This window comes from Cottoperca gobio, chromosome 9 (genome assembly GCF_900634415.1).
Source record: "Cottoperca gobio chromosome 9, fCotGob3.1, whole genome shotgun sequence".
In the NCBI taxonomy this organism is placed as follows: Eukaryota; Metazoa; Chordata; class Actinopteri; order Perciformes; family Bovichtidae; genus Cottoperca; species Cottoperca gobio.
This window is the reverse complement of record NC_041363.1, coordinates 17,373,454-17,385,014: the sequence shown is the minus strand read 5'-3', so window position 1 is coordinate 17,385,014 and position 11,561 is coordinate 17,373,454. Positions and strand designations below refer to the sequence as shown.

At 40.1% G+C, this 11,561-nt stretch overlaps 1 protein-coding gene across 5 annotated transcripts; it reads right to left on the bottom strand.

Annotated features, from left to right (window-relative positions):
• Positions 1-219: 219 nt before the first annotated feature.
• Positions 220-11,015, bottom strand: vdac3 (voltage-dependent anion channel 3). 5 transcript variants are annotated; one of them, XM_029440314.1, is made up of 11 exons: positions 10,920-11,015; positions 6,191-6,310; positions 4,784-4,855; positions 4,504-4,553; positions 3,920-3,922; positions 3,426-3,578; positions 3,272-3,324; positions 2,901-3,128; positions 2,592-2,742; positions 1,347-1,404; positions 220-1,255 (listed from the first exon to the last, which is right to left on the bottom strand). In XM_029440314.1, exons 2-11 carry the CDS (start codon positions 6,303-6,305, stop codon positions 1,164-1,166), a joined length of 975 nt encoding a protein of 324 aa, XP_029296174.1. In that variant the 5' UTR covers positions 6,306-6,310; positions 10,920-11,015; the 3' UTR covers positions 220-1,163. The 5 variants fall into 5 exon arrangements, with proteins under 5 accessions (XP_029296174.1, XP_029296175.1, XP_029296176.1 ...); XM_029440315.1 differs by having other exon boundaries at positions 6,191-6,340; positions 10,920-10,996; XM_029440316.1 differs by lacking the exon at positions 3,920-3,922.
• Positions 11,016-11,561: the final 546 nt, after the last annotated feature.

Here is an 11,561-nt window from a genome sequence, read left to right as displayed (position 1 = left end):
CAGAGATCCTACATACTGTCGAGTGTCTGTAATATCTTGTCTACTTTTGAACACACTCTATGCTGTTAAGATTGTTATAATGTCAGAATAACAAAATGTTGTACATTTCTATCATCATTTTCAAAACAAAGGTGGATTTTGTATCTTGAATACAGTATTTTACCGTAACAAGTGATGTTTTTTTGCTTAACCAAAATAAAAGAAACACAGCCCTCAAAATCATAGTGTTTAACAATCTTTATTCCATTAATTCAATAAAATCAGTTTGAGGTCCTAACTGTTGACTAACTCTCCTATACAAAGCACAACACAGATAAAGTGATATGTTGTGGTAAAGGTTGAACAGGTACAGGACACGAAAAGAGACAAGACAAAGGTGACACACAGTCTCAAATTGCTGCTGGCCTTTTTACCAAAAAGGACCAGAAAAATAGACATTTAGGCAACTGAAGGTTCACAGTTACAAAACTGCATTACTGAGGTCAAATGGTGGAATCAAAGTCAGTCCACTCTGAGAAGGATCAGGCGCTCTTTTGTCTTTCCTGCTTAATTCTCTCCAGCTTTTATTGCATCGGTTTACAGTCAGTGTACTTATCAATGTGACAATGAAAAGTCAAAAAACGTCCCTCTAGCCTTGAAAGCATGCAACAAAACCACAATATACGGAAACAAGCATCCTCTAATAAGCTTAGTAATGGTCTAAAACCCAGAGTATATCTGACTAAAAACAAGCTGACCACACAGTCAAAGTAAGAAGGTATTTCAGAAAGAAAACCGATCTGTTTAAGACACAAATGCTCTATTAAAAGTGCACTTTGTCTGGTCAAACGGGTAACAAGCAAACAATATTTGGAGAACGGGGCTTTGCATGAAGTCTGTTCTTTTGTTGTATTTTGATAACATATGGTCAAAGGTTGGTTGTCTGAGCTGTAAATAATGTAAAATTTAAAAGTAAAGATACTTTCAAAACTATAGAACCGCAGGTCTTGGTGGCTGCTCGGGTATTCAGGGATATGGCCAACAAATGTGTATATATGTGTGCTTAAGTAAGTAAGGACTTAGAGGGAAGATGTGTTTATGTTTCGCTGAGTGGACCTTTGCTGTGTTGCTGTGCTTCTCCTGTGTTGCTCTCCTCTCTTCTTGTCCGTCCTTCCGCTGAATCTTTAGGCCTCCAGTTCGAAACCCAAGCCGATTTTGTGTCCACCGCCGTTCACGTTCTTACCATCAATCAGACCTGAGAGGGTGAGCTTCACTCCTGCAGGTAAGAGAGACAGATTATGTATCAAGTAGCCGTGCCTATGCTCTTTGGATTGTTGTTACAGAAAATAAAAAGTAAATCATCAAACCTGGCCTGAGGGTTTGTGTGTATCCAACTCCAACAAGGCAGGCGTTGTTCACTTTGGTCTGTGAGGAGAAACAAAACAGGATATGCGGGAGAGATAATCATGAACACAGCACTTAGAGAGTAGATAGATGTGATCTGGTATGAAGTTACATCATTTATAATACATATGAATACATTTGCTTCAGGTCAACAACTGCATAGGAGTTAGATTGTTTATCCTGTACACACGACATCTATTGCACGTCTGTCCGTCCTGGGAGAGGAATCCCTCCTCAGTTGCTCTCCCTGAGGTTTCTTTCATTTCCCCCTTTAATTATGGGGTTTCTTTTAGGAAGTGTTTCCTTGTGCAATGCGAGGGTCTAAGGACAGAGGGTGTCGTATCCTGTAAAGCACACTGACACAAATGTATAATTTGTGATATTGGGCTATATAAATAAATTTGATTTGATTTGATTTGATTTAGATGATGTCTTGAAAAGTATCTCAGGTAGTTATTCAGAGTGAGATTTGTATTAGTACATTAGTATTAAATTGGCCACTCCAGCAGTGTTGCTGTAGGGATGGCAATGTCAGCCTGCTTGTTGGTCAGTCCACCACTTTGGTCCAGACTGAAATATAATATAATATAATTATTGGATGGATGGACAGACATTAACGGTCTCCAGAGGAAACATTCTAAAGACTTTGGAGACCCTCTCACTTTTTCTTTAGCGCTAACAGCAGTTTTACATTTTTTAATGAAATATCTTGACAACTGTTGGATGGATTATCATGATATTTGGTACACACATTCATGTCCCCCTCATGGTGTATTCTAATGACTTTGGTGAGCCCATGTCTTTCTATTAACTGGCATTATCAGGTCAACATTTCACTATCTCAAAAATACTTGAGTTTAGCACCAAATATCTGCAAAGCTATTGACATCAGCCTCAGCTGTAAAAATGTTATAAAATGTTAGCATGCTATTACGCTAAACAAAGATGCTAACATAGTAGTAAAATATACCTGCTAAACATCAGCATGTTAACGTTGTCATTGTCAACTACAGTAAGTCTCAAAGAGATGCTGGCGCGGCTGCAGACTCTTTGTATTGTTTAAAGCAGTTTCTAGGATGTTTTTCCTGTTTTAACCCAAATTGGAATATAAAATTCCCCATGCACTGCAGTCATTGTCACTGCTAACCCTAGTGATGATGATTGCATCATTTTAAATGTGTCTATGAATTTTTTAAGACAGTTCTTACAGATAGGGAGGTATCCTTATCCAGCTGGTATTTGGCTCCAATTCCAAAGCGTGTGTTGTTGCTGCCAGCTGTCCAGGCCAGTTGGACCGACGTCTCCAAGTTGCAGTTCACCTTTTGGTAAATGGAGCCACCAAACTCTGTGCCGTCATTACTGAAATACAAAACACAAAAAGGTGGAGTTTAGCAGGAGCGGATATTAGTCTGAACTTGATGTTTCATCCTGGGGAAATGCTTCCTCTCTCAAGTCAGCCCTTATCTAATGTATCACTTCCATTTCCTGCCTCTCTTTACTGTAATGTAGTAACTCACACACTGGTGTGAAGCTGGAAGTCACCGGCCTTGTATCCAAGGGCAAAGTTGTTCTGGGTCAGGTTTGATTTGGCTGTGTCAAAAGCCAACTGGTAACCTGCCAGCCAGCCCTCATAGCCCAGCACAGCAGCTGCGTGGACGGTGGGGCCAGACATGTCAAAGTCCAGGTCGCAGCCAACATTTACAAAGTCACGTTTGTAGCCGGTCTTCAGTTTGGCACTCTTCTTGCTACAGAGGGAATAACAAGGAAAGAAAAGGGTGACAGTCATTTAGATAGTGGTAATGTGTTTTGATTGACTAATTTATTCACTTTGTTGTCAATTTATTGAAGATATTGAAAACTACTTTGCTAGAAACTAGATTGCTCTTACCCGGTGTTGGGCACAAATGACGCGTCCAGACCAAACTTCAAGCCCTTAGCCAGCTACAGACATATAAACAAAAACAGACCATGAGCTAATATTCTATCTGAAAGTGAATATATTGTTTTGAAAATTGTCAGTAAAGTAAAATGACTAATATCACCTGGTCTTCCATGGTGATTTCTGTGGTGAGAGTATTGTCTGTGTTCCATTTCTGGTTGAAGGTGAGGCCCAGCTCGTTCACTTTGTACTTGGTCTCAAGGTGGCCTCCTGATCTCCCTGTGTCGGTGTTGTTGGAGCCGGAGGTGGCAAACTCCTGCAGGGCAAAGAGGGATGAAGTGATGAAGGGGGGGGTGATGGAGATGGAAAATGAGGTTGGAGAAAGGCACATTGCCACATTAAAGCTGAACTACAGAAACTAGAGGCCGAAAGGGAGAGAAAACATAGAAAAAAACAAGAAGAACAAGATATAGCTGGGACTGTGAGGGAGCGGTTGTTTGTGAGTGTTGCTGTTACGGCGGCAGCAGTTGGGAAAAGGGTGTTGACGAGCTACCGCTGCAGAGAAGCATTTGGCAGAGAAGCCTGCACACATTGTATATAACTGCCAGGCCTATGACTGTGTTTAATCATTACTTATGCACACACACTCTCTCTTACCATCTGACAGGAACGTCCAAAGAAGAAGCAGAAAAAAGAGAAAAGAGAAAGTTAGGGAGAACCACACAGAGTTTACATGCTCACATGCTCACATGCTCACATGCTTGGAAAATGAAAAGCAGTGAAACAGAAAGCAGAAATCTGTGAGATTAAACACAGAGGGAATGCATTTACGTTCTTTTTTATGTTTATGTTTATGTTCTTTTTTCGATTGACGTTTGAGGTTTTGTGGCATGTGGGAAACTCTGTATGCAAGTGTTCATTATGGTTTTACCATGGTAACAGGTTTATAGCAACACAGACACACAACATGTCTGGAGCAAACTAAACTCTCTGATCATGATACAACATGTACCTTGAGGCAAACGAGTAAAATGTAGGCGACAGTGTTAATCTGCTGATCAGTGTTAATCTGCTGACTGTGTAAATTACACTGAGTACATGTCAGGCAGCAAACACACTCGGACATGAAGTGCTGCAAGGCTGTTAGTCAGCCATTTGGTGTACGCCGCAGAGCGCTGAGAGAGAGGCCTGAACATGAAACTTGAACACATCAGGCTGACAGAGAAAACAGTAGTACTTACAACACCACTCTGGGACTTGGTCTTAACGTCCAACTTCAGTACTCCATATCCTGGGAAAGAAAGGAAATTAGGGAAATTGAAAAAAAGAAAAGAAAACGCTAGGAAAACATCCTTTACTGCTCCAAAACAGCTGCAGCAAAAATAAACAGGGTGCATTCAAAATGACACAGTTCTCTAGCATCAGTCCTGTTTCAGCACAGCTTCATCCAAAACTGTTCAAGCTAAATACAAACATAACATTAATTATATATCTATATGTTAGGAGAATTATTTGAGTTACCAAAGCCCTTGTTGAGGATGTCTTTGGCAGATTTCCCCAAGTCTGAGTATGAAGGAGGGACGGCCATTGTGCCTAAGGAAACAGACACATTATAAAAAAACACATACAAAAACACACTTTACTGCATCAATCCGTGTTTATGCATAATTAAAGGGATATTCCAGCAGTTGAGTAAAGCGTATCCACAAAGTTGGAGGAATCACAAGGGCCAGATTTACAAAATGTGTAACTACCTTTGATGCAGCAGAGGCTGAAATATCCAGAATGTTTTGTCCCTAGAACGCTCCAAAAGTCCTGCATCCTGCATTTCACTGTCTTTTTCATTCACTACAGAGTAAATGCCCACATCTTTCGTACTCCTCGATTTTGTAAGACAGTACTCCTCAACTTAACTTTATATGTAAAAACTTGTGGAATGCCCCTTTAAATAAAAATGCAACAAACAACAAGCTGAATACCTCTTGCCAACACATGGAGCTCTGCACCTTTGTTGAAGATAAGCAATGAAAATCAGAGAGCACTTCTGAGGGCATAACTTTACTATATTGCACACAAAGCACCGCAGATAGCGTTTTCTACCAAATGTTTACTTGCAAACAATCATCAGTAAACATATTTGTCTGTTGGGAGACCCTCGCCATCTGTATTGGGCCTGTCTGGGTGATATACAGAGACTTGTACAGGAGCAAATATTTTAAAAGATTACATTTCTGCAAGACTTACTACTGTCTTTCAACATTAATACCATGCTTGTTGTGCTATGCTTGTTGTGCTATGCTTGTGAATGAAAAGTGATGTTATACATATGATGTGTGAAGAAATACTATGCAAGCTAATGCAGTAGAGCTAACCAAAGCAGTAGCAGGTTTGGTTAGTCAGCAACTACGAGTCCTCCACACCACTGCAGTGCACCGCACCGAGCTTCAGACAGTCATCAGGGTCCCCTGGCTCTGTGTGTGTGTGTGTGTGTGTGTGTGTGTGTGTGTGTGTGTGTGTGTGTGTGTGTGTGTGTGTGTGTGTGTGTGTGTGTGTGAAGAAGATATTTTTGACAAGGTGACTTTGCAGGAGCATTTACTCTATGAGTCACTCGCCTTCCTTTCTGTGCTTTAGTCCTGCTGCTCCCCCCACTATTAATCTCACCAATCAAATCTTTTCTGCATAAAATGAAGAATTTGCTTCAGAATTTGCTTGCGCCCTCATAAGCTAATGAATTGATGAGCCCGTGCATGTTTGGTTGAAGTGCATGCTCTCACTGCAACCAAACACAGTGGATTTTACAAAGGATAAAAGATTTAAATTTCACAGATATGCAAGTCTGGCCTTAGAGGTTAATGTCACTGCAGCCAAAGCTCAATCAAGAAACCCTGATGATGTGTCTTCTGTCTCTCTCTACACGCCCCCACTCACCATGTTCCTTGGGTGCGTTGTGCCGACATGTCACACAGTGGTCTTTGTTCTCTGCCTTCTTGTCTTTCACTGTCTTGTTGTGCTGCACCTCACTCCCAACTCCTTTCTCTACCATGTCTCCTTTAGAGGAAGGAAGTGTAAGGAGGGAAACTAGAAAACTTTGTCAAGGAGTCTTGTGCTGTTTTGACAGCAACAGTGCACAATATGTGGGTTTGTCTGCAGCTGCTGTAAATATCAGCATGTTTCTTGAGCATGCAGTCCGAGCTCAGACGTCTCCTTTCTGTGCAGAGAACAGGACTACTAATGAATCACTTTGTACAGTATGTGCATGGTCCAGCTGATGATGAACGCTTGTAACAGCATTTGAACATGATAAGGCCTGTGTACAGCCCTTGTATGGCACTTTTATCAGACAAAGAATGCTGATTAGCTGTATGGAGAGTTCAAAACGATGATGTGGTGAAATATGCTGCTTACATGGGCAGAAAAAAACACAGCACATCATACAGGTGTCTGTCGACAAGCGTTACATCAACAGCACGTCAAAGCGGCTGTGATGCAACTTGATGTCATTCACATCTCACATGTCACCCATAGACAAGATTAGCTGAGTCCTATATGTAAAGTAATCTCTCTCCAAATGTGTCTTTTACAGATTCAGAGGTAGTGTAGTACTTAAAGCCCCTGCAAACTTATTTTTTCGGCCACTTGGTCGCAGCGGAAACAAACACAGCATCAACATATTATCACATTTTAAGTTGATATGGCAAACTTGGTAGCAAACAGTTGCTTGTTTACACATCCAGCAGTTACGGAGCAACATCAGCATTTACAGTATTTGGAGTCTCGTTTCTAGTTAATGTAAGTCCAATATTCACTCTCTTTTAGCTCTGTTTTGTTCTCAACCATGTTTTACAAATGTTGCTAAATTCTCATGACATTACCTTTGTTCCAACTAAGCCCAACCCACTTCATACCAGACCAACAAACAAAGACCAAAAATACAGAAATCTCTCAAAATCTGACCAAATCTGATCAAAATGTGTGGTCTTGTTCGGCCTCATAGTAAGAAACTGATACGAAAACGTGTTTTTAGGGCCTTTAAGATCTGCAACACCTGAGCATAATACACAGTATGTGTCATGCAGTCCTGTCCCAGTATTGCTCTTTATTTCTCACACGGTCAGCAAATATGTGCAAGCTGACCTGCATTTTGCTGACCACATGCAAGTCCTGGACTGTCTTTGTCAGTTCACCCCACGTACACTCCTTCTCGACTCTGTCCCCCCCTGCCTCCTCCACCGCGCAGCCCATTTTTGACACTTTCAATCCTGGCCTTCATCCCTCAGTCTTAACAGGCAGCTCTAAATTTAGCCCAGGTGAACCTAACACTACAACACATGTGACCTGGCTTCCAGCATGTGTCCTTCTCCAGGTTCAGCCTTTAAAGTCCCCTATGAAAACCGATTTATTTGTCTGTATTGTACCTGTAAAGACACTGTATTTACCGGTATATACAAACAGTGCTGCCACTCATCTTAACACTTTCATGAGATGCAACCAGATGTCAGCCTTGTCTGAGCTCAAAGGTCAAAATGACACCCATAAACAACAGAGGTATGTGAAGGAAAAAAACAGCAACCGCACAAACAACAATATGGGGGTTGTGTGGTTGTCAATAATCAAACACAGACAATTTATATATTTAAAACAGCACAACGTCTGTATTTTAGTAATAAGCTAATTTCCCATGATGGTCTAATATGCATAACACTGTTTTATGTGCCTGTAGTACCTTAGTCTTGACACATTATTATTTGTGTATAAAAAAAGCAGTTTGATGTAGACATACGTATTTTGACCTCATATATTAGAGACCTGATCCTAAAAATCATGTACACCGGTTAAATGTTTTAAAGTTGCAAATAAGCTCCGGCTGTCTCACTTGCAAAAATATATATTTTTTGCGAGTGAGACAGTGTCCCTCTCCTACTCACCTGTCCCATGAAATAGATTTGATTAGGGTTATTTTGCTCTGAATATATTATATATACACAGAGAATTAGTGTTCATTGTTTATGTTCAGTGTACTGATTAGAGAGCTGATTGTCCTCTCACAGAACAGTAGTGTGATACATTGATTCTGATTTATATAAACAGAAGGCTACTCTTCTGACCACCTATAATTATTATTACTGAGAAGTCTATTGAAAAGTATTCTTTGAATACTCAATTCTATGAAGTCTATGAAATGTCAAACCGCAAACTGATACATCCATTTGTAAAAGTGAAGCCAGTGTGTTGGATGTTTTTATGTAATAAATATCTAACCAATCATGAAGAGTGGTATTGGTTATTCATCGGTCTTACTATTTAAATACTTATCATTTTAGTAATAGTTTTGACATTTATTCACTAGTTGAATACTAACAAGAATGTAGCAGTTTAATATGAAACTCCCTAATGATGCCCTGTGCTAATGATCCCATAATGAACAAAAAAACTATACACTTGTGTAAACAGGCAGTTACCCAATACTGGCCGAACCCTCAGATAAGGTGTAACCAAGGCAAGTGTGTGTGGCATATAAGGGAGGAATGTGTGGGTGTGAGATAAGGTCAAGTGCAGTCAAGTTACACTACGACAATTTATAGCTTAAATGTTAAGAGCATGAGGTAGTGGTGAATTTGTTCCATCGTGTGATATGTTCAGCATCCAGGGGGTTTCAATCCATATAATGACACCGGTTAAGTTTGATGTCTAAGCACCTGTTTACCAGCGTGATTGGGTCTTGCTCGCTGCAGCATCCTGTATCGTTAGTAATGAGTGTTTTCATCTCTGAGGCTGTCTGGCACAGGCTTGATTTCAGAACTTTAGAAAGCAATGTTGTTAAAAAGCAAATCAATTACCACAATGTCCCCCAACATCTGTTTGGGGGACTGTTAAACTTTGACTTATTCCTTTCACTTATTCGTCCAAGCTGTCCATGCTGTTTCATTTGCCTCATGAATACTCAGTGTGAGTCACTACCACTCTGTGCCTAATGTATAGAGACATACATGGGCGTAATATCCACTGGGGACATGTCCCCCCATAGCTCACTGAATGATGATGAGCAGGTACCGGGTTGTGGCACATAACAAAAGTTAAACGCCAACAGCAGCAGCAGATTACTCTAAAGGCTTGGGTGAAAAGAAAGAATCAGTAAATGAGCTCAGGATACTCATATTTTCTGTCTACACCTGTTGATGTTCGGCTAATGACGGATTTGCTAGCTTGATGCTACCAGCATTTACCGGCAGTTACTCACCAAGTTGCTGAAGTGCCTCCTAATATTTCTCATCAGCAATGTATGACAAGCAGAGTCTCTGGCTGCTAGTTTAATGTTGACATTCACACATCAATGGCTCAATATCATCATAACGCGATTGCTTTCAGATCAGATGATGATGGAGCTACCTCAAAACATGGAGGATTAGACAGCGAACATACTGTACCTGCTGCACATCAGCTGCAGCAGGTATGTTATGTGCTGTAGTCAGGTGATTTTGATTTGTTGATAATGAGAGGAAGACGTCTACATGATAAGAAGTGAATACAGTTTGAATTAAAAAACAAGGTTGAATTAAAGAATTAAAAATGAAGTAGGCTACACTAATAACACAACCAACGTGATTGAGATATGGCTCCAGCTTATCAACATTGTTTTGCATGACCATACATAAAAGAAGATAAAAAACAAATTGGAAATTAAATATCATAATATTTTTATTTGAATCACACACAAAACATTAATTGTGAACATTTTTGACTTTATAAAATGATTCTCTCCAGTCTTGGCTAACGGCCCCTATATTAAACAATTCAGAAAGTAAGACAGCTTTTTCTTATACATATTTTAATACTATTATTTCTGACAGAATTTATCATTAAGGCCGACTTAATTCTTTCTTGGATTTCTTATCGCCATAGTCCCTAAATGTTTGTAGAAATACAGAAAATGGGATTCAAATCGAGAACGTTTTTCTGGCGGAGGTCCCCCAAACCCCTGTTTTGTGTCCCCTCCCTACTTCTCAAACCAAAGTTACACCCTGGACACATATGAAGGAGTAAAGGTGGCTAGTGCCAAAAGATAACGGCCCTTTTTATTTAGCTGTTCATGGACCTTGTGCTTCTAGACAGACAGACAGATACGACGTTTTAACAAGACGTATGGCCTCACGTCGCCCTGTCCCATCAGAGAACAAGTAATTGTTATTTACCAGATGCTCCACTTCTTGTTCCCATCGTTCGTGCGTCTGCTGAAGCAACAGCAACAGCTAACTTTTTCAACACAAAATCTTTTTTTCAGCTGTTAAATTCTGGATGTTGCACCGCAATGTTAAAATGTGCTACTTTATAATATTTTACAGAGAATGGGACTCCTTCTTGTGTCCCTTGTTCGCATCACAGTCAAGCAAATAGGCCTACATTTTAGAAAACTCACTAGGGATTAGTTTTACAGTTTACATTAATTAATGGCAGTTACAGGCCTGAACTGGCTTTAAAACCCTGGCATACCCGCTGCTGCTTCTGCTGCTGCTGCTGGGCACCCACCCCTTTATGTGTGACTCATAACTCACTGACAGTCAAGCGACAATTGTCAACAGTTGATCGTCATGATAGATACACCAACATAAGATAATAAGTTTTTTTAAATAACAATTTGCTAAAGTCAGTTATTTCTTACCTTTCTTTATGGGGTGGAGCGTGCAGAGTTTGACGACGCTGTTCGGTGCAGCGGGGCACAGTGAAGGAGAAAGCAGAGACAAACACACTGGGCAGGCGCGAGTCAGACCTCCGGTCGAGGGCGGGGCCGTTGTGCAATTGACATTGAGCAAAAATAATTTATTAAAAGGTATACTGCTCGTAAATGTTTATACATGTACATCGGGTTCATATTGTAAACATTGAGAAGATATTTGGAGCCCAGGCCTTTATTTTGCGATCGACTGACCTGTGCAATAATATCACTCCCATACTCATATGACATTAATGGAAAAAGTGTTTATAGTTTTATTATAGTAGACTATTCATATACATATATATATCTATAACATATTATGAGATTATGCCTATTATCCTGATTCATGTTTCTACATCAGCAACTTTATACTAATTCCACACTTTGACACTAAAAATAAGGCTTGTTTAAAGAGTAAAATATGAGGAATATGCTTACAATGTCTAAGTTTTTCATATATATGTATTATAAACAGTGCTAGTGTGAAACAACAGTGAACTGTGGAAATGCTGCATTTGTTTTGGTGTAATAAGACTCTTCCACCACTCGGGGGAAATGACCTCGGGCTAACAAATGGTGCAGTAGCCC